The 21799-nt window shown below is 34.5% G+C and overlaps 2 protein-coding genes across 2 annotated transcripts; both read left to right on the top strand.

Moving 5' to 3' along the window:
* Nucleotides 3578-9002, top strand: LOC18590503 (protein DAMAGED DNA-BINDING 2). The gene is made up of 11 exons (XM_007016052.2): nucleotides 3578-3910; nucleotides 4007-4097; nucleotides 4420-4547; nucleotides 5576-5698; nucleotides 5803-5891; nucleotides 6065-6185; nucleotides 6911-7002; nucleotides 7136-7265; nucleotides 7475-7723; nucleotides 7812-8008; nucleotides 8596-9002. The coding sequence occupies exons 1-11, from the start codon at nucleotides 3683-3685 to the stop codon at nucleotides 8819-8821; spliced, it is 1674 nt and encodes a 557-aa protein (XP_007016114.2). The 5' UTR covers nucleotides 3578-3682; the 3' UTR covers nucleotides 8822-9002.
* LOC18590502 (ABC transporter G family member 31) lies at nucleotides 10499-21768 on the top strand. The gene is made up of 24 exons (XM_007016051.2): nucleotides 10499-10946; nucleotides 11033-11153; nucleotides 11247-11335; nucleotides 11548-11635; nucleotides 12105-12267; nucleotides 12735-12811; nucleotides 12915-13059; nucleotides 13576-13877; nucleotides 13952-14233; nucleotides 14596-14912; nucleotides 14997-15157; nucleotides 15234-15337; nucleotides 15424-15580; nucleotides 15692-15757; nucleotides 15872-16002; nucleotides 16106-16438; nucleotides 16530-16820; nucleotides 16926-17009; nucleotides 17740-17873; nucleotides 18029-18256; nucleotides 18620-18791; nucleotides 18880-18967; nucleotides 19977-20143; nucleotides 21123-21768. The coding sequence occupies exons 1-24, from the start codon at nucleotides 10600-10602 to the stop codon at nucleotides 21387-21389; spliced, it is 4314 nt and encodes a 1437-aa protein (XP_007016113.2). The 5' UTR covers nucleotides 10499-10599; the 3' UTR covers nucleotides 21390-21768.

The raw sequence follows: 21799 nt of genomic DNA, 5'->3' as shown, positions 1-21799 counted from the left end.
TTTAACTTTGGTTTCTCAAGTACGGACTAAATACTAAAGTTCCACTAAATCTACTTGCTTTGTGCAATGATATTAAAGATGCCCGCCCTTGTTGATTTGCAAATGCTCAGTGCCCATTGCATTCATACTTTTTTGTAGTTGGCATGGAAAGATTGCATCTTAACTAAGTTGGAGCGGGCATGCCATCATCTCTAGCAGTTCATTCTGCTCCTTGTGCAACATAGAAGCTGAGTTGATTATTCATGTCATTTGTGATTTCCCTCTTGTTAAAACTGTTTGAATTCTTTCATTTTTGTTAATTTCTGTGGCTCTTTTTATAGCTGGGATATTCTTGATTGGTTTTATCAAAACTTCAAGGGAGGTATTCTCGTCTTGCAATATTTACTGGGTGTATTGTTTAGCATCATTGTGTGGTTCATTTGAAAATGGAAGAACGAAACGGTATTTAGATATTACAACGTGATTTGCTACTCACAAGATCATCATAACTAAAAAGTAATTTTAGGATACCACTCAAACTTTGGAATTCTTGATAGGCCTCGTGTGGAGGTGTTGATCAGATGGTATCTGCTGCCTTAGAATTGGATACCACTCAACATTTGTGGAGCTCATTGAGCTTCGTGCCAATAGTTTACTACGACAGTTGTCTTTCGTGACCATCTTAAGACTTGGACACGTGGATTCTTAGTCAACCTTGGAAACTGCTTTGCATATCGAGCAAAATTATGAGGCTTTTGTTGGCTTCGGATGAGGAATGCCATCAAGTGATTCTGGCTACGGATCACAAAATAGCTGAGTAAGTGATTCAAATAGAAGCAGATAAACTAAATGTTGATTCAAATTTGACTTTGATCAAAAAAATTTTTTTGAATAAGGAATGATAAATTAGAATTATTCATAAATATTGTGAATCTAATCCCTTGACAGATTTTTTTATAAATATGATTTTTCAATATTCTGTTAGCACGATGTGTCTCAAGAATTCTTTTAAGGGTAAAGGATCAATCTTATTAAGCGACGTTACGAGACTTTTCATTCTCACATGCTATTTTGATGTAACGGTTTTATTTTTATTTTTTTCTAATAAAAATAAAATAAGATACCTGCCATTCCACATATATCACCGAAGCCAATAAGATAGAACCCAATACAAATATTTTATGGTTCAATGACAAAATTTATATTAACTACCATAATATGTTTTACGTTTGAGAAAGATGTAAAACATTTTTTATCTATCTTTTCCTTTCTGTGATGGATTCAAAAAAAAATGTCATTATTTTTTTCTCAAGAAAACAACATTAGTTATTTTTATTTAATTATTTCATAAGGATCATATTATTATAATTATTTTTATTAAGATACCACAATCTTTAATATAATACAAACTAATTAAAGTCAATTAAAGAAAAATTTATATAAAATAGAAAATAAAATTTTCACGCATGACAATATATTTTTTTAAAATTTTAATTTAATATTTATTGACTTAAAGCATGTTTGGTCTGGTTTTTTTTTTTAACTTAAACGCTATTATAAAGCTCTTATAAAAAATAATAGCTTTTAAAATTAAGTTAAAATTGTTGGTAAATTTACTTTTTATATGCTATTTTTTATAAATAAGCTGTTTGGTAAAAAACTCATATAAACTATAATTTTAGTTAAAATTATCATAAAATGTATTTAATAAATAAATTTTTATTAATCCTGAATTTCTTTATTCAAAAAAAATATTAACTTTATTTTTTTATCTATTTAAAATAAAAATTTGAAAATATAAAAAAGATTTTTATATAACTTAAAGTTTATAATTAATAACAAATCATAAAAAAAGAAATGAAAGAAAACAATGAGTCTACTACTAGAACCCTTAACCCTAACAATGAGAACTCAAAAAAGAAGAAGAGAAGTCTAAGGTGATAGTAATAATTTAAGAAAATCACGTTTAGCTATTGATGTCCTTACCAACAAAGTTCACCTCCACGAACAATATTATCTCAACAACTATAATCAACAAATGTTATCTCAATTTTCATATAATTTATCTCAACAACCATTGATTTATTTGATTAATTATTTCAATTATAATCATCAAATACTATATACATCATAAAAAAGTTAAAAATAAATGAATATTATATAATTGTCATATCAAATAATAAACTGAGAAATATCAACTAATAAAAAGAGTTTTCAAAGTTAAAAAAAATGATAGAAAATAAAATGAAAAACAAAATAGAAAGAAAAAGAAGAAATACTACTTGAATGTAGTTTTGAATTTTAGATTTTTTTTAATTTTTGTAAGAACAAAAAAAAAAAATCCTAGAATGATGATTTGCAAAAAGGGCGAGAGGAGAGGGAGATCGATAGGGAGAGAGGGAGGAAGTATTTTTTGAGAAAAAATAGCTCTCTTAATAAGCTGGTGTATTTTTTTTAAAAAAAAAAAGAGAAAAGAAATCTCCTAATTAGAGTTTTTTTAAGTTTTTTTTAGATTTTATTCTTAAAAAAAATATTTTTTTAATAACTTTTCATGAAATTTTGTTTGACTCAACTTCTGTTTTTAAGTAATAAATAAGTTAAAAATAAATTAAGTTAAACGGGCACTTAACAAACTTACTAGCACAATAATATGATAAGAAAGAAATAAATAAATAAAGTTCAATATTATTTATATAATAATAATTATACATTGCATAATTAAGGAATGTTAATATTTTTATGGTGTTATGGTAGAAAATTAATGTTGATAATTCATGATGTAAATTATTTGTACAAAATGTTAAAAATATTTTTGACTGTTTATCTAAATAATAAAAAATAATAAATTTTTTAATAAAACATTTTACACAAAAAATTTTTCTTCGAACTAGTTATTCTAAGAGCCAGTTTGACTTGACTTTTTTCTAATTTAAAAGTTATTATGAAGCTCTTATGAAAAATAATAGTTTTTAAAATTAAGCTAAAATTATTTGATATATATTTTTTATAAGTTATAATTTTTGTTAAAATTATTATAGAATGTATTTTTTTAAAGAGAGTAATATTATAATTATTTTTAATAAATGAAGATATTTTTAAAACAAAAATAAAAATTTTCTTGTATTTTTAAAAGAAGAGAAGAAAAAGTTCATCTTTAGAAATTTTTTTAAGCTTTTTTTTTTAAATTTTATTTTAAAAAAAAATTATATTTTTAAAATTTTTTTAAAAAATCATATTTAACTTAATTTTTATATTTAAAAAATAAATAAATTAAAAAATATTAGATCAAACATGCACTAAAGTTATTTAACGGAACCCAAAGCTACAATTATTTTCTATTATTTCGTGGATAGCCCAAATAGTTCAAAACTTCGCCGTTTTATAACAGATCCACGTGGTAAACTCCGAACGGAGGACAACGAGCCACGTCATCTCCAGTCTTGTACCCGAACGTAATCTCGAAACTAACCCCAACTTCCTAAAACCCCTCCTCGGCAGCATCATGTCCTAAGGACAAACTTGTAAATTCGACAACACGTGTGCTCCCAATACGATTGAAACAAAGTCCGTTTGTGTCCTCGTCTTTTTCCCTCTTTGCCCCAGACACTTCGATTTTGCCGTTTTAGGCTTTTAGTTTCAGTTTCCTTGTATCGTATCTCTGTCGTGTTTATTTTGTTATTTATTTTAACTTGGTTTTCCAGAAATGGCCCCGCAAACGAGACGAACAGCGTTTCCTAAGGTACTTATTGGGAGAGATTCGGACTATGAACAAAGCTCTTCAGAGGAAGAAGAAGAAGAAGAAGAAGAAGAAGAAGAAGGAGGCCCACCATCAGAAGAAGATAATGAAAATGAAGAGAAAATGGAAGATTTTAAGGATGCCAAAAGGAAAGGAAAGATACCCATTACTATCAGTCTCAAGAAAGTCTGTAAAGTAAGTAAATTGGGTTTGTTTTGGTTTTGATGGGGCGTTTCTTTTTTTGAAGAAAAGAAAACTTTTTCCTTTTTGTAAAGTATAGTTGTCGTTTAGGTTTGTAGGAGGGCGGGTCACGAGGCGGGGTTTAAGGGGGCTACGTATATTGATTGCCCAATGAAGCCTTGCTTTCTTTGCAAAATGCCTGGTGAGTTGTCAGTCACTTCTTTTTTCAAATATTTGCTCTTGAATGTCTCTCGCCTTTAGTCCTTTTCTTTCTTTTTCCTTTTTTTAGTAATTTCTTTCTTTTGTTTCCTTCCTACATTACTGAAATGGGTACTTTACAAATTGCTAGAGTTGACCGATGCCCTGTTTATTTTGGTACCTGTACTTAAAAGTTAACTGACTTGTTTTGTGACACTGTGAAATGAACCATGATGATAAATTTTATTCGAAGATTCTATTACATTTTTGTTGTTTATTAAATATGGTTGATCATGTTTGTTGTTCATGTGTTTTATATCTCGAAGGTCATACTACAATGACATGTCCACATAGGGTAGCTACAGAGCATGGGGTCATCCCAGCACCCCATAAAAATACCCAGAATCCAGTGGAATTTATATTTGAGCGCCAACTTAGACCTGGAATTGCTTCGGTAAGCTTTGAATTTTCCCTTTTTGCAGTGACAGTTGGATTTCTTTCACCTTTGAGTGCAATCATTTTCTTTTTATCGTTTTCTACTTGGATACTTCGATGCAAGTTAAATTTCCAGTTCTCTTTAGCAGAATTGCTTCTAGGGTTGTTTAGGTGAATTTTTCAAGTTACTTCCACATGTAATTCATTTGTCTGTCAGCTGAGTAATATTTTTGGTGATCCTTTTAAGATGTAACTTAGCGGCAAGAGTTAAGATTGTAAATCTTGTGCATCTTCAAGTTATCTTCTTTGACAATATATTGTATGCCATTTGAAATGTCATTTAATCTGTTACTTACCATGCCACATTGTTTGCAAACTGAAATAGTTAGGCAAACCATCCAGGTAGTTTAGTTGTTGTCACACGTCTGTCAAGCACTTCCATCTGTTACCATTACGAAGCAAAATGGGGCTCTATAGTTTGCATTTATGTCAGTTTTTTGTAATCACCTTTTTGGACATATGGAATGTGAATTTACTGTTCCTTGATTATTTTTGACTTTTTAGAGGTTGACTGTAAGTCTAACATCAAATTTTCTAGTTTTAAAAGTTTTTAGTGGAAATTGAATTGGGAAATGCTGATATCCTGGATGTGGCTTGCAACTTATATCAAGGCTTAACATTTTTGCAAACTTAAGGTTCTACTGTCTGCCTTCTCAAGATTTTTTTACACTGAGATTTTTATTTGTCAATCTTTTTTTGAGACAACGTCTATAGCAGCAATGTGATAATATTATAGATTTGAAAATTCCTGATTTAGTCGATTACACCCTATGGTGCGAGAAACTCTGCTTTCTTTGCATTTGGGCTTATATTTAATCAGTTTACGCTTAAGGGTAGACTATGTTTACAATTTGATGTTGGTTGATCTTGTTCGATCGAACCTTTATGAACCCTTGAAATTATCTGTTCTATGGTGATCTCGTAGGGATATTCTGTGATTCTATTCATAAAATGAATTTATTTTACTTTCTTTTATTTCACCTATAGATAAAGCCAGCATATGTGATCCCAGATCAAGTGAATTGTGCCGCTATCAGATACCACAGTAGAAGGGTAACGAGTTTGGAGTTCCATCCCACATACAATCACATCCTTTTGTCAGGAGACAAGGTTATCCTCGTTTAGATAATGAGTTGGTACTTGTTTTACGATTATGTTAACCAAGATTCTGAAAATGAGGTATCTATCTCTCTTTTTTATAATTCTTTTTAAAGAAAGGACAACTTGGAGTCTGGGATTTTGCTAAAGTGCATGAAAAGACAGTTTATGGAAACATACACTCGTGTATACTCAATAACATGAGGTGAGTGATCCTTGTTTGAAGCTGTATCTTACTTTGTCTGCATAAAATTACACAAGGGCATATGTATTTGTGGCTTTGTGTAAGAAAAGAAATGTACATGGATATAATTCTATTTTGTAGACTCTTTAGCGCATGTTTAGTGTTTCAGAATCAGTAGTCTCAAATCCTTGCAGGTTCAGTCCTGCAAATGATGGTACAATATATGCTGCATCCTCAGATGGAACTGTTAGTTGCACTGACTTGGAGACTGGAATCTCAACATCTTTAATGAATCTTAATCCTGATGGTTGGCAGGTAACAATTCCTTTGCAGTTTTCTTCTTCAGCATTTGCATATCATTTGTGATAACCTTGTTTTTCCCTATATCTTATGCTTTTTATTTCTTATTATTTTCTTGATAATGCTGCTAACACAAGAGAGTTTCCTTGACCAAAGATCTTATGCTTTATGCATCACTCTCTGAATACGAATGATTCATAATTGTTGATGCTTTTGATAATATTATAAAATTATAATAACTAACAATGCAGAAATGTGTTTTTTGCATGTTCACCCTCTGATCAAAATACATGTTAATTCACTTATTTGAATCCGTATGGATGATATATTGCCCTTATTAATCTGCAAGTTCAAGTAGAAATGCCTTTTATTTGTTTTTAAGCTTGGGAGGCTAGGATGCTTGATATATTTGATTTCTGTAATTTGTAAAAAAATAATTTTATAAGTTGAAAAACTTGGTGGTTGCATTTCTTAGTTGGAAGACTATGACGTGGCAGTGTTTATTTAAGTACATTTTAGCTGAACAGAGCAGTTAATAAAGAAAATAGAAACATGTAAGAAAAGTAGAGATAGGAGAGTTCACATTGGAGCCTTCCTGCCCCCTTCATGCTGGCCACTCAGGTGGGTGGGACAAAAGGCGTAAAACTAAAAATGGAAGAAAAGGTAGTTTTTACCTGCATCATTTGTATTTTGTTTCTCAATATATTATCAAGCATGACTAATATGTCTTACATCTTTAGGGGCCAGGCAGTTGGAGGATGCTTTATGGCATGGATATTAACTCAGAGAAAGGTGCTGTGCTTGTGGCGGATAACTTTGGTTTCCTCTACTTGTGAGTAATTTTCTTTCCCATGCATTCATTTTAAACTCTTCAAGTCCCAAAAATATGAAATTATGAGTTTTCATTGTTTGAGAAATTTGAGTGTTAAAGTCAATTCATTTGGAAATTTCTTTATTGTATCCAGGGTGGACACTCGCTCCAACAGCCGAATTGGGAAGGCAATTATGATCCATAAGAAAAGAAGCAAAGTCGTCGGTCTACACTGTAATCCTGTTCAACCAGATCTTTTGTTGAGCTGTGGAAATGATCACTTTGTAAGGCTTCTAATTACATCACATCATATTTTGTTCTAGATATTAAGCTGTTGCAGCCTTTTGTATACCTAAGTATACATGGGGATTTTGTGTTTTTCTTGCTACTATCATCAGTAACAAAAACTTTAAAGACTGTCTGGACACATACTCAATTTTTGCATGTAAGTTTGCATAACTTTTCTAACAATAAAATATTCTTATCACCTCAGGCTCGTTTGTGGGATATGCGTCGATTAGAAGCTGGATCTGCTCTTTATAACCTAGAGCATAGGCGTGTTGTTAACTCTGCCTATTTCTCTCCATTGTCTGGCAGCAAAATTCTTACCACATCTCAGGATAATCGCCTTCGTATATGGGATTCCATCTTTGGTAATTTGGACTCACCAAGTCGAGAAATTGTACATAGTCATGATTTCAATCGACATTTGACGCCTTTCCGAGCTGAATGGGATCCCAAGGTTAGAAAATTTGATATGAAGACACTTCATTATTGGTTTATTATGTATGCTTTCACCTTTAAAGATTCCATTGTTACTTTTTATGCAGGATCCATCAGAGTCTCTGGCAGTTATTGGTCGCTACATAAGTGAAAATTATAATGGAACTGCCCTACATCCCATTGATTTCATAGATATCAACACAGGGCATTTAGTAGCTGAGGTTATGGATCCGAACATTACTACTATTAGTCCTGTGAACAAACTACATCCACGAGATGATGTTTTGGCAACTGGTAGTTCAAGGTTGGAATTTGTTCTCTGCTTTAGTCCGCATTCTGTGATACTGATTTTCATGCCTCTATAACTTGTCATGAAGCCCTTTTGGCAATGAAGTGTTTGGTTGATAGTATGTTTTCTTGTTGACTGTCTCATTATTATGTTTTAGCTGCTAGGGAAGAAACATGCGAGGGCATCCAATATTTAAGCACATATGATTTTGCCAATAGTGTTAGGACAGTCTGTCCACTCTTTCATGTGTAGTGGGTCTGGATGGTATTTGTCTCAAATGATGGAAGAGGTACATGAGCAAAGCAAGATTTACTTTCAAGCTTTGTTTGACTATTGATATTTTACATCTAATAAATTCAAGTTAGTGGTCTAGAAATGTTGGTTTCCTGTTGATCTGATTTTGCAAAGCTTAGACTAAATGACTGTGATTAGGTTATAGCTATTGTTCAATTTAGATCTTATAAATGGAGACGATTAGTAAGAATCTATGAGACAGCAGATAATTTCAGTGTCAAGTTACTTCGTTTTTCATGTTGTTGTGAAGTTTATCATTGTTTATGTTGTCATTAATCTTCATGATCTGATATAATCTGTTTCCTTAGGTCTCTGTTCATTTGGAGGCCAAAGGAGAAGTTAGGCGTTGCAGAACCGTTAGATGTGAGGAAAATTATTGTCTTTGGAGGAGATGGCAAGAAGCGAGGCAAGAAGTATAGAGATGAAGATGATGATGATTCTGATGATGACAAATTCACCTTCAAAGGCAAGAATGTTAAGGTCAAAAAGTCTGAGAAGCAAACAACCCGTTATAGTCGAAAGGCGAAACGCTGAGTAAGGAACATGGTCGCTCTGGATCAATCTTTTGTCTGCAATGGACAAGCTTTTTTGTTTTGGGTTTGAAAACTCCCATCTGCTAATGCTGTACAGGTCACTAACATGCCTAGCCTCCTTTTCCCTTCAGCAAAAACTCTCTTCTCATCACTGATAAAGTAGCTGAGTTAGTATTTATCGTTGTGTCTTTTTTGTTTTCTGAGCATTGATTTTTGCATGGCACCAAACCCTTACTGCTCTGGGTTCCGATCGTAAATCCCCTTTAAAAGTCAGAAAATTTGGTCCTTGGCGGTCAAAATCAAGCTAGCTCAATGAAGGGAGCTGTTCCTCTGTTAGAATTTGGTGTTGCTCTATCAAAGTAATTAGCTATAGACTAGCATTATCTGCACTAATAGCACAATAAAACAGGAAGAACCTATACGTGTGACCCACGGCTTCATCCCTTGGTCACCATAGTTGCCATTTCAATGAGCTTTGTCATCCCCTCAAGCATATTCAACAAACATGAGCCCTTATTATCTGCTTGAAATCTTATTGTTTCCGTGCAAGGAAAACCCTTAAACCTACACGTGACAAATCATCACGTCAGCCTAACGCTAAGGCTGTCGTGTCATGTAGCAGAAATCATCAGATTTCACACTACCTAAGCATAAAGAATCATCTTAGTTTGGTGCTGGCTCACAGTTAATCACATGCCTCTGGAAAATTTCCCAGACCAAAAAGTTAAAAAATATGCAAAAGCTGAACCGAACACTACGATGCGTAAACAAGTTATCAGCTTTAGCTAAGGTCATCCAATACGTAATGCAAAGTGAGATTGACACGTTAATTTCTTCTCCTTTGGGCAGTGGAAAAGGTAACCTTTTCCTCTTCTTCTATCCTCGTATGCAAAAGCAAACTAAATTTGCAACTTTGATGATTAGTTGATTACATGAGGCCACCGTATCTAGCTGTATACCACAAACCAATACTTAAGTATATACTTTTATATTTAAAGAATATTTCACTATATAAATTTCGACTTACTTATTTCTATAACTTGTCAATTTATTAGTTTTCGATATATATTTTATGAATTTTTGAAGTTATTGTAAAAAATGTTATTTTTCATGCTATATGTAGTAATTTATTATAAATATTAATATTTTTTGAATGGTTCAATCTTAAAACACGAGTTAAATAAATAAACCAACATAACATGCATTGAAACCTTAGGTTTAAATTTATAATTATTAACTAAACTTGGTAATTAAGAAGAATTTTAGTTAATAATTTCTTTATATATATCATAAACCACTTCATTCAACCATCCTAAATAGATTATATGTGATGATGGGAAATATTTGAAATTGATGAAATATTTCAAATATCTAAGTGTTAAATTTTCTTTAAAATTCAAAAGTATTTCTTGTGCGAAAAATATGGAAAAGAGGGAAAAAATAGCAAAAAAAAAAGGTTGAAACACGTGTCAGTGTTAGTTGCAGCGCTTATTTATTTGAACGTAGGAATCGGGTAAAGGAAAAAAAAAAAGAAAACCGACTCACGCATTTAGGAACAAACTTACAAGCTTCTAAGTCTAAAATATCGGTTTTACCCCTGTTCTTCCTAATGTAAAGGAAGGGTAATTCAGGTTTTTTATTTAGATCTTCAAAGTTCCCGGCACAGCTTCGTACCAGCTATTCAGCGTTCCCTTACAACTCAAACTCTGGTTTTCTGTATAAGTACCTTCACCCCTCTTCTGAAAGCTTTTACGAAGAAAAAACAGAGAAACGGAGGCTATGGCGGCCTCGAATGGAAGCGAATATTTTGAGTTCGATATGGAGGCGGTTGGAGAGTCGTTTCATAGACCGTCCAATGCGGAGGCCGTTCAGCAAGATGAGGAAGAGCTTATGTGGGAAGCAATATCGCGCTTGCCGTCGGTGAAGCGAGGACATATCGCGATTCTGAGAAGGACTCCTTCGGAGCATGAACGTGCTGGAGGAGGAGGAGAAAACGGAGGGACGGAGGCGATTGATGTGACAAAGCTTGATCGAGCTAGAAGAGAACTCCTTGTGAAGAAAGCGTTGGCTACGGACGACCAAGATAATTATTGGCTTCTCTCTGCTATGAAAGAACGCCTTGATAGGTATCACGTTTTCATGTGATTTCTTTTGAGTTTTGATCTTTGATTATGGTTGAGATTTATTTATTTAAAAAAAAAACTTTTGACAGAGTTGGGATGGAGGTGGCAAAGATTGAAGTAAGGTTCCAGAACCTCAATGTCGAGGCGGATGCGCAAATTGGCTCAAGAGCTTTACCTACTTTAATCAACGTTACTCGTGACTTCTTTGAGGTTTAGTATCTTAAGTATCTTTCTTTTCCCTTCTCTTAATTTTCTCTTGGTTCTATACATAGTAACACCATACTTGTGTTGATTTCAATACAGAGAATCGCAGCAAGTTTAAGGATATTACGTCCTAAACAATTCCGGTTAAACATATTGAGAAACGTCAGTGGTGTTGTTAAACCAGGAAGGTATTACTACCATCTTTGTTAATTCTTTCTTTCTTGTCCATGGTTGACATGGACTCAATATATCTTCAATTAGCAACCAAAAAGCATTTGGAAAATCACAGTTTATTGGAGATGGTTTGTAACTACTTGCACGAGTTTTATCAACCATTTTAATGATAATACTACCAAAGTTGCAACTAATATTTTTTCTACAAATATTTTGCTTCTTTTAGGATGACCTTGCTGTTGGGACCTCCAGGATCGGGCAAATCCACCTTGCTTTTAGCTCTTGCTGGGAAACTTGACGACAAGACTTTGAAGGTTAGTCATTGTTGCATATCTGCTCTTGAGCAAACCACATGTAACTCAGTGCATGCTTGTTAATTACTGTCATTATCAAGAATCACTCCGTATCACTTTTCAACTTGCTTTTTGCCCATAGTAGTTGCAATTCGTGAACACTGAACAGCTCCTGCTGAGAGGCCAAATCTTTACAATGAAAATTCAACGGTCAATGGTCAACGAAACTGTTTTCTCATGAATAAATTCGGGCTTATGAGCTGGGAAACTCCTATAAAAAGACAGATTTGTACCTTTTAGTCCTAGGTAGTATATCGGGTCCGTTGGATTATCAGGGATGTTAGCCCAAGCTTTCTTATCCCTCCTGAAGGATCAACATTTAAAGCAACGACGAAACTATACTGTGAAAACATGTCATTGCCGCACAGTCTAAGTTTAGAAAAGGTAGCTGTAATTGTTAATATAAGAAACTTCTTTTGATGTTTTGCAGACAAGTGGTGAAATCACATACAATGGCACAAAACTTGATAAGTTTTATGTTAGAAGGACTTCTGCGTACATTAGCCAAACAGATAATCACATTCCAGAGCTCACTGTACGAGAAACTTTTGATTTTGCTGCTAGATGTCAAGGTGCAAGTGAAGGCTTGGCAGGTTTGTTAACTTCCACTATCTGGAAATGTTAGTTATACTTGTAGTTCACTTTAACGTTAGATTTTCAACTTTGTGTTTCTTACTTACTATTATTGTCCTCTTAAATTTCATCATCACAGCAAAAAAAGGAAAAATATAATGATGTTTCTGATGTTACATTGTGCCTCAATGTTTTTAGTCTCCTGCTAATTACCGGACACTTTTAGAAGTGGAGTAGGCCTTTTTTTTTTGTTAAGAAGTGGAGTAAGCTCATGACCGAGGCCATGAGCAGGAACAACCCATTTTTCCTGTGATTTGACTTGTCGTTTTCTTTTTGTATATACTCTTGTGTCCCAAGCTTTGGTAGTTAACCTTGTTATAAACTGCATCCCTCGTCTTCTTTTTGTTATAACCTTGTTAAGCTTTCTAACTTCTGTTTCAGTTGACTACTTTTCTCATGCACTTTTTATATTTCTATCTACTCGCAGAGTATATGAAAGATTTAGCCAATTTAGAAAAGGAGAGGAAGATACGTCCAGTCCCAGAGATTGATGCTTTCATGAAGGTCACCTTTTTAAAAATTTATATTAACTATCTGTGCATTTATTTTTGAGTGTTTACTCCTTTCCTGATTTAAGATTTTTATTTACTTCTTTGATTTTGCACAGGCGTCATCTGTTGGCGGTATAAAGCATAGCATTTCAACAGATTATGTCATGAAAGTGCTTGGTCTTGATGTATGTTCTGACACCGTGGTTGGGAATGATATGCTCAGGGGTGTCTCGGGTGGCCAAAGAAAAAGGGTTACTACAGGTCTCTTTCTATCTGGATACCATTTCCTTACCAGTCAATTTTGTCAGATTCTTATCACTTACATTGTCCTCCCCTGCAGCTAGGGCATTGGGTTTCAAATCTTAATGTCCTCAGACAGATGAGGATTTTACTAATTTTCTTATAGTTTTATTATAATTGGAATTCATACCAATAATTATTGATGGGATGCATGATATCTTGCATTTGTTCTAAATGTTGATGACTTCATGGGAAGGCTTGATGTATAATGGGGAAATTTTCGTTCAAGATAAGTTATTCTCTCACCACAAACATGTGCACTATAGGAGGATGCTTGGTTGAGGACAGTTAACTAATTGGTTAAGGTTTTTAATGCAATATAAATTAGTTCTGCAAATAGCAATGGCTTTATTGAGGCTTATCATTCATTTTGAATTTTAATTTAGAGAGGTTAAAGTTTGAATGATTTTTATAATCCAGTCTCCATTCTGTGATACTCTCCGTTATTTTCTAACAGTCAGCACAATCCTTATGCAGGAGAGATGGTTGTTGGGCCGAGAAAAACTCTTTTTATGGATGAAATATCTACTGGACTTGATAGCTCTACAACATTCCAAATTGTAAAATGTGTGCGAAATTTTGTTCATCTAATGGAAGGAACTGTACTTATGGCTCTTCTACAGCCTGCACCTGAGACATTTGAGCTGTTTGATGACCTAGTTCTATTATCAGAAGGATATATGGTGTATCAGGGCCCTCGAGCAGAAGTTTTGGAATTCTTTGAGTCATTAGGATTCAAATTGCCACCGCGTAAGGGTGTTGCAGATTTTCTTCAAGAGGTATTTATTTTCCTCACTGCTAGTTCTATGTTTAGATCTTCTTAAGTATTATCCTAACAAGTTACACTTGCCAGGTGACCTCTAAAAAGGATCAAGCTCAATACTGGGCTGATCCTTCAAAGCCATATGTGTTCATTCCTGCTTCAGAAATGGCCAATGCTTTTAAAAATTCCAGATTCGGAAGGTCTCTAGAGTCAACACTTAGTGTTCCATATGATAAATCCCGAAATCATCCTTCAGCTTTGTCCAAAACAAGATTTGCTGCATCAAAATGGGAACTTTTGAGAACGTGCTTTGCACGAGAAAAACTACTAATCACCAGGCATAGTTTTCTTTACATTTTCAGGACATGCCAGGTATGCTTTGCTTGCCACTTCTGCGATTGTTATATATATTTACTTCTGAATTTTACTTCTCGATGTGTATACCAATATTCTTAACCATCTATGATTTGATAATATATGGACTGTTAGTCTGTTACTTCCGCTTTGTTCTTTTTGTTTTTGGAAAAATGGACATTTTATTTATCCAAGATGCAGGGCAAATAGTCTGTTACAAAAAATAATTCTGCTTTGTTCATTTTATACCTTGCCTCTTTTCTCCGTTTGTTGATTGCAATTACATAGGAACTTAGTACTATGATTTTTTTATTATTTTTCGTTTCAAGTTTTTGTAATTGTATTTCACTTTTGAAATTTATGTATTACACATCTTTAAGGTTGCATTTGTCGGATTCGTCACAAGCACAATTTTTCTACGAACAAGACTACATCCAGTAGATGAGACTAATGGCAACCTCTACCTCTCTTGCCTTTTCTTTGGGGTAGTGCATATGATGTTCAATGGATTTTCGGAGCTACCCCTTCTGATATTTCGACTCCCAGTCTTTTACAAGCAGCGAGATAATCTATTTCATCCTGCATGGGTATGGTCTGTGGTCAGTTGGATTCTACGTGTACCTTACTCCGTTGTTGAGTCGGTCGTGTGGTCTTCTGTTGTATACTACAGTGTTGGTTTTGCCCCTGCTGCTGGGAGGTATCTTCTATTTCACTCACTCTGATGGATGATGTTTTTCTCTCTTAGTAATTTCTTCCAATTAATTCTTGTTTTTAAATGTAGGTTTTTCCGCTTCATGTTCCTAAACTTTGCAGTGCACCAAATGGCAATTGGTCTATTCCGAATGTTGGCTGGAATCGCACGAGATACAGTCGTTGCAAATACATTTGGATCGGCTGCACTTTTAGTTATATTTTTGTTGGGTGGATTTCTTATACCAAAAGGTATGATGTGGTAAGTTTTACTTCGGAATGGAAGATAAGATAGTGTTAGTTGATTGGTTGATTATTCTTTTTTCAGACAAGGTTAAACCTTGGTGGGTTTGGGCTTCTTGGTTGTCACCACTACAGTATGGACAAAGAGCAATTTCTGTTAATGAATTCACTGCCTCAAGGTGGAATAAGGTGCATTAATAAACACTTCCTTCAATTGGCTGTTAATTGATATCGGTTTATATGCCTAGGCGTGTAATTGTTGAGACATCTTGCAGATATCTGCTATTGGGAACAATACTGTCGGATATAACATTCTTTATTCACATGGTCTACCTTCTGATGGATATTGGTATTGGCTTGGGGTTGGTGTGTTATTACTTTATGCCGTGCTTTTCAACATCATTGTGACACTGGCCTTAGCTTACCTTAATCGTGAGTTTTCCTTTTACTTATCAAATGCATACACAGCTTTCTTTCTCCACACTTTATCTTTATGTAACTAAATACTCATAGAAGTCTTTCTGTTATATTTGTTCACCGTAGCACTCAGAAAAGCCAAGGCAATTATTCCACTTGATGACTCAGAAGAAAATTCTGTTAGGAATGATGGTTAGTCATCTTTGATATATGCAACATAATTTTACTTTGCAATGTGTAGGGCATCTGTGCCTCTTTTAAAGGAATCTGATCATTCCTTCACAAAATTATGACTTATCTATGCAGTTGAAAGTGAGGACTTGGAATCAGGTGTTCCGTCTGATCACCGCGGCAGTAAAAAGAAGGGAATGATTCTGCCATTTCAACCATTAACAATGACTTTTCATAATATCAATTACTATGTTGATATGCCCAAGGTTTGTTTGTCTCGTGGTTTTTGGGTCTTGGAGTTTTGGAATCTTTAACGAATATGAAACCTTCTTTTTCCATTTTCCTATTTCATCTGGTTGAATATCTCAGGAAATGAGTGCACATGGCATACCTGAAAGGAGATTGCAGCTCTTGTCAAACGTTAGTGGAGTATTCTCACCAGGTGTTCTTACAGCTTTAGTCGGGTCAAGTGGAGCAGGAAAGACTACCTTGATGGATGTGCTTGCTGGAAGGAAAACTAGCGGGTACATCGAAGGGGATATTAAGATATCAGGTTACCCAAAGGAACAGAAGACATTTGCCAGAGTTTCTGGATATGTTGAGCAAAATGATATACATTCTCCTCAAGTGACAGTTGAGGAGTCTCTCTGGTTTTCCTCCAGTCTTCGCCTTCCGAAAGAAATTAGCAAAGTCCAGAGACATGTGAGCTGATAACTCTTTGTACATTTATATTTGTTTTAATCTAGTTACTTTCACTGCATTTTTTATATAATTTTTCTGCATTTCCTTACAGGAGTTTGTTGAAGAAGTGATGCGTTTGGTAGAGCTTGATACACTTAGGAACGCTTTAGTTGGTTTACCAGGAAGCAGTGGCTTATCAACAGAGCAGAGGAAACGTTTAACTATTGCAGTGGAGCTTGTTGCAAATCCTTCCATTATTTTCATGGATGAGCCTACATCTGGACTTGATGCACGGGCAGCAGCAATTGTGATGAGAACTGTTCGTAATACTGTTGATACTGGAAGAACTGTGGTGTGCACTATTCACCAACCCAGTATTGAAATTTTTGAATCATTTGATGAGGTGAGTCTGATTATAGTTGTTATATTGCAAAGTTAATACAAGAGTTGTGCATAATACATGTTTGTGTCTTTTCATATGAATTTGCCCATAAATTTTCTTTTGCAGCTGTTGCTTATGAAACGAGGAGGTCAGGTTATATATGGAGGAAAGCTTGGAGCTAACTCACAGATTTTGATAGACTATTTCCAGGTGACCTTGCATTATCAATGTTATTATTATTTGTAGGTTCTTGAATTCGTATAGTTCATCATTGTATCAAGAAGAAAAACTTAACAGAATAAGATGATACCCTCTTTTATATTTGCTCATGAGCAGAGTTTTTGTTCCTTCCTTTTCTTGTTGTTCTTATGTCTAAGCTATAAAAGTGCAAGTTGCCTTCCTCTGTCTTTTGACCCCTTAACACATTTAGAAGGCAAAGATGGTCCTGGCCTGCGTTATTTACTACTAGAAGCATTGTGTTGATAAATTTTGACCCATCAGTTACAGAAAAATTAAAAAGTTCAAGAAATAAACCTGGAAAAGTTACAAATTTTTCATTGAAGGTTGCAAGTCTTGAGTGATATGTTACAGATATTTCACGAGGTATTAGCATCATGCTCAAAAAGATTACTCTCAGATACATGTGAGATCTTTATTTGGCATTTTATGGTTCCAGACTATCTGGAACACTTGAGAGTAATTAGTATGCAACATTAACACCAATGCCAAGCTTTATCCTTTAAATCCAAAGTTTTCTTTTCTAATTTCTGAAAGTTCCATTTGAATGTAATCCATCCTTGGAGCACATATTATTTTCTCTTATTCCTTTGGACTTTTATGTAGTTATCTACCCAGATTTCAGCATATTCACAATTTAAAATACTAATGATCAGAATGGCAATTCCTTAGGAGAGGTTTCACATTTGTTCTCTTTATACAGGGAATTAGTGGAATTCCATCAATTCCATATGGATACAATCCGGCGACGTGGATGCTTGAGGTTACTAGCCCTGCAGTAGAGCAGAGAATTGGTAGAGACTTCGCAGATATATACAAAAATTCTGAGCAGTACAGGTAATCATTGTGATGTCATGTTACTAAACCAAGCAAGATGAGACAAGTACTTAATATATACTTTGTTCTTTGGTATGGTTAAATCAACCTGCCTTGAGTTCTTAATTTAATTTGCTTTGGCATTCATAAATGAATATTTTTAATCCTTGTTATAGGGAAGTGGAAGATTCCATTATGCGTCTGAGTGTTCCACCTCCTGGTTCACAACCTTTAAAGTTTTCTTCCTCATACTCGCAAAATCAACTGTCTCAGTTTCTGATTTGCCTGAGGAAGCAAAACCTTGTGTATTGGAGAAGTCCACAATACAACTTGGTGAGATTGGTCTTTACGATGGTATTCGCACTAATATTAGGCTCCGTGTTCTGGGATGTTGGTTCCCAAAGGCAAGTAATCTTAGTTATTTCATGTTTCTGTGCTAACACTTCAAATACTTAGAAAATGGCTTGAACAAAATCATTGTTTGTAGTTGGACCTCCATTGTTGATTTTGATAAATTATCGTTTCCTTCTTTTGGGCTCTGTTTCTGATGAATATTTCTTTTTCCCCTTTTGAATTTCATAATATTCAAGAGTAGGCTATTAATGTAAACTCATTTCCAGTTAATTTTATTTTAAACACTACCTTGCTTTTTAATTCTATAAACATGGTCCTTGAAAAGAAGAATTTTTGGTATATTTATGGTGTCACTTTTTTCTGCCATTGTTACAAACCTACTAAACCATTCGGTATATAAATTGTTTCTGCAGAGATACAACTCAAGGTTTGTTTATGGTTATGGGTGCCCTTTATGCCTCATGCTTGTTTCTTGGGGTCAGTAATGCTTCCTCAGTACAACCAGTTGTATCCATTGAGAGAACAGTATTCTATAGAGAGAAAGCAGCAGGAATGTATGCTCCCACTGCTTATGCAGGAGCCCAGGTAATTGGCATGGTCCTGAAAGAAATTTGTTTTCAGTACTGTTTATTTTGACTAAATTGCTAAAATGTTTCAATTCTTTTATGAACAGGGTCTTGTGGAGCTCCCATACATTGCCGGTCAGACAATTTTGTATGGGGTCATCACATATTTCATGATTAATTTTGAAAGAACAGCTGGTAAGATTCTGTATCTTCCTTTACCAATGCCTTGTTTATTGTGGAGCTTTTCTGATTGTTTTTACCAAGAGTGATGGTTGCCTTGATGTTATTATTAAGTACAAAAAAGAGCATTAGGGATTATACTTAAGATTTTTACCCAAACCTTCCCCCCTCCTTACTGCTCAAATTTGGCCCAATCAATATATCTTTCCGTACTAATTAAGTTAGTAGTTGATAAGATAGCTTTCATCCATTAATAGGAAGATCATATATGCCGTTTTCGGTGGGGGAGGGGTCCAAAACTGCTTGGAGTTTATTCACTGAGCGAGCAATAAAATTTTTTTAGAAATTGATTCCTGAATTTTCAAAACGTATTTGGTTTGAGCATTCCCAGCCTTGCTCCCTAAACAAACAGGGCTTTGTATTCAACAAACAGAAAACTTATGTATGAAACAAATCACAGATATACCAGTCTCTTCAGATGAATGAGCTGGATAAATGAAAAATGTTTACTAATAGTTTCTTTGTATGTCCCGTCTGCCTATTGAGCAATGAATGAAAATAGACAGTCAGTCTTCTTTGGTTGGTAAGTACAGTCAATTATACCAGACTCTTCTCTGGATTGGATATTGAAGATTGGTGAATTTTATAAAGGATTTGATGTTTTGGTTTTGAAGGTTATTTTAGTACTATATTAAACGGTTTGGATTTACCTATCCTCAACTCCAAGGGGGGCCAACCTGTTAGAGAATGATAAGCTAGCCCGTCTTTCATTGCCATCTTATCTTTATGTTCATTACTATTCAATATTAAACAAGAAAAAGTGATTTGTCGTTTTTTTTTCTTTGATGGGGAACAAAAGTGTTCCATGAATCCAATTTCTGATTATAATAAGTAGTAATTACTGGAAGACAAAAGAAATGAAATGTGTACTTTTGAAACCAAAGGAATATTTCCTGGTGAGTACTATGTAAACCAACTTTCTGTAATGCATCTTACTTATAAGAATCTCTCTCTTTTTTTGCAGGAAAAATTTTCCTCTATCTTCTCTTCATGTTCCTTACCTTCACCTACTTCACCTTTTATGGTTTGATGGTTGTTGGTCTCACACCTTCTCAGCAAATGGCTGCTGTCGTCTCTTCTGCCTTTTACTCTTTATGGAATCTCCTCTCAGGTTTTCTTATCCCAAAGCCGGTAAGTAGTACAATGCTCTCTGCATATTCTACAGCTGATCTCTTTCTATGGAGTTAATAATATTTCTCTAGATCTTTTCCATCTTCTTTAATTGGTTAAGAAGCATTGTTAGACTGGTAATTTACCACAAGCCTTTGAAGGGCAACTTGCTAAAAGTTGAAAGTAGACAATTTGTTCCATGATAAGGAAACTGGGGCATTTGTTGTTATAAAATATGTGGTAGTACTCTACAAATAAATATCTGGGAAATGTTTTTTATTGTAACCATTGCTTTTGGCCAGTAGTTTAAAAGACTTTCTGCCAATTTATTTTCTTTTTTCGCTTCGTAGTAAACAGCAACATTAGTAAGTGAACTTTTGACTAAAGAGAATCAAGCACCCCTCAAGTACAATCGTGTTGATTTCACTTAGCCAATTCGTTTTCTAATTTCTTCCATATTATGTCAAATCATCACATCAGAAGCACATTGATTACATGTAAGGGGTGTGATTTTTCCAAATTGCCAGTTAAAAGAAGCCATGTGAAGTTGAATCTTATTGAAGCGTTGGTAATGTGTTTCAGCTATGTTTCTTTTCTTGCCATCCCCTTAGTTATATGCTTTATCAGTTGACACTTTTTGTTTGTTAAACATAATGGCTATGGGATGAGATGACCTATTTGGCCACTCCAATGCATTTGAACAGCGTTGTGTTCTGATAAAAATTGGACGTGCCTATCTGAAATCTACTCATAGTGTAAGAGTGTTATAGGCTTTTGTCCACGTTAATCCTTAAAATCTTTGGGTGTCTTATCAACCGTATGTGCTTTATATGATGCCAAGCCATAGAGGTGGGGTTAGATGGAGAAGGGCTTAGATTCCTTTCCATAGAAAATTACATGATGAAAACGAATTGTATTTTATCTAATGTTCTAGAGCACAACCCTAGTGGTTTCTAAACTAACCGACATTAACTTTTTCCTTTTCTGTTTTGAACTGCAGAGAATTCCGGGATGGTGGATCTGGTTCTACTACATCTGCCCTACTGCATGGACTTTAAATGGTATCATCAGCTCTCAGCTTGGTGATGTGGAAACCATGATTGTCGAACCAACATTCCAAGGCACTGTGAAAGAGTATATACACACTGTTTTCGGCATTGATTCTGGGATGATCGGAGTTTCAGTGGCCGCACTAGTCGGCTTTTCAGTCCTATTTTTTGGTGCCTTTGCTTTCTCAGTGAGATTTCTCAACTTCCAGAAAAGATGAGTGATGAATTTAACTATTGCAAAAGCTCTGTGCATCAGCACGTGACAGGTGGTCATCATCCAACTTTGAGCACAAACAGATTCTGTAAGAGCCAATACTTCATCAAGATGCAGATATCCTTCCCAACATTCTTTAATACCGTCTTAACTTTGTCCTCATTGGTATAGCAACCAACTGATCAAACTGATTACAGATTTTGACTGAAACAATTCTTTAGGATCATTACAACATAGAATGCAAACACAAACCAAATAATCTCTAGTATTGTAACTGTAGCAGTAGCATTTGTTACTGTATATGACCATCTTGATTAAGGTCAAACTCGGGAATCACACCCTGAAAGTTATTTAAGTACAGAACTCCATTTTCTCTCTCTTAACTCTGTCTAATTCTCAATTGCTGTAAGTTTA

This window comes from Theobroma cacao, chromosome 9, assembly GCF_000208745.1.
Source record: "Theobroma cacao cultivar B97-61/B2 chromosome 9, Criollo_cocoa_genome_V2, whole genome shotgun sequence".
NCBI lineage: Eukaryota > Viridiplantae > Streptophyta > Magnoliopsida > Malvales > Malvaceae > Theobroma > Theobroma cacao.
Note: the sequence above shows the minus strand (reverse complement) of the source record. Positions and strands in the feature narration are given on the sequence as shown.

Bases quoted from the DNA above. Each gene is read 5' to 3' on its own strand.
- LOC18590503 (XM_007016052.2), top strand. From the start codon at position 3,683: ATGGCCCCGCAAACGAGACGAACAGCGTTTCCTAAGGTACTTATTGGG. The intron at 4,098-4,419 runs GTGAGTTGTCAG...TATATCTCGAAG, and splicing joins CTTTCTTTGCAAAATGCCTG to GTCATACTACAATGACATGT. The intron at 8,009-8,595 runs GTTGGAATTTGT...CTGTTTCCTTAG, and splicing joins TTGGCAACTGGTAGTTCAAG to GTCTCTGTTCATTTGGAGGC.
- LOC18590502 (XM_007016051.2), top strand. From the start codon at position 10,600: ATGGCGGCCTCGAATGGAAGCGAATATTTTGAGTTCGATATGGAGGCG. The intron at 16,821-16,925 runs GTGAGTCTGATT...TTTCTTTTGCAG, and splicing joins TTTTTGAATCATTTGATGAG to CTGTTGCTTATGAAACGAGG. The intron at 17,874-18,028 runs GTAATCATTGTG...TCCTTGTTATAG, and splicing joins AAAAATTCTGAGCAGTACAG to GGAAGTGGAAGATTCCATTA.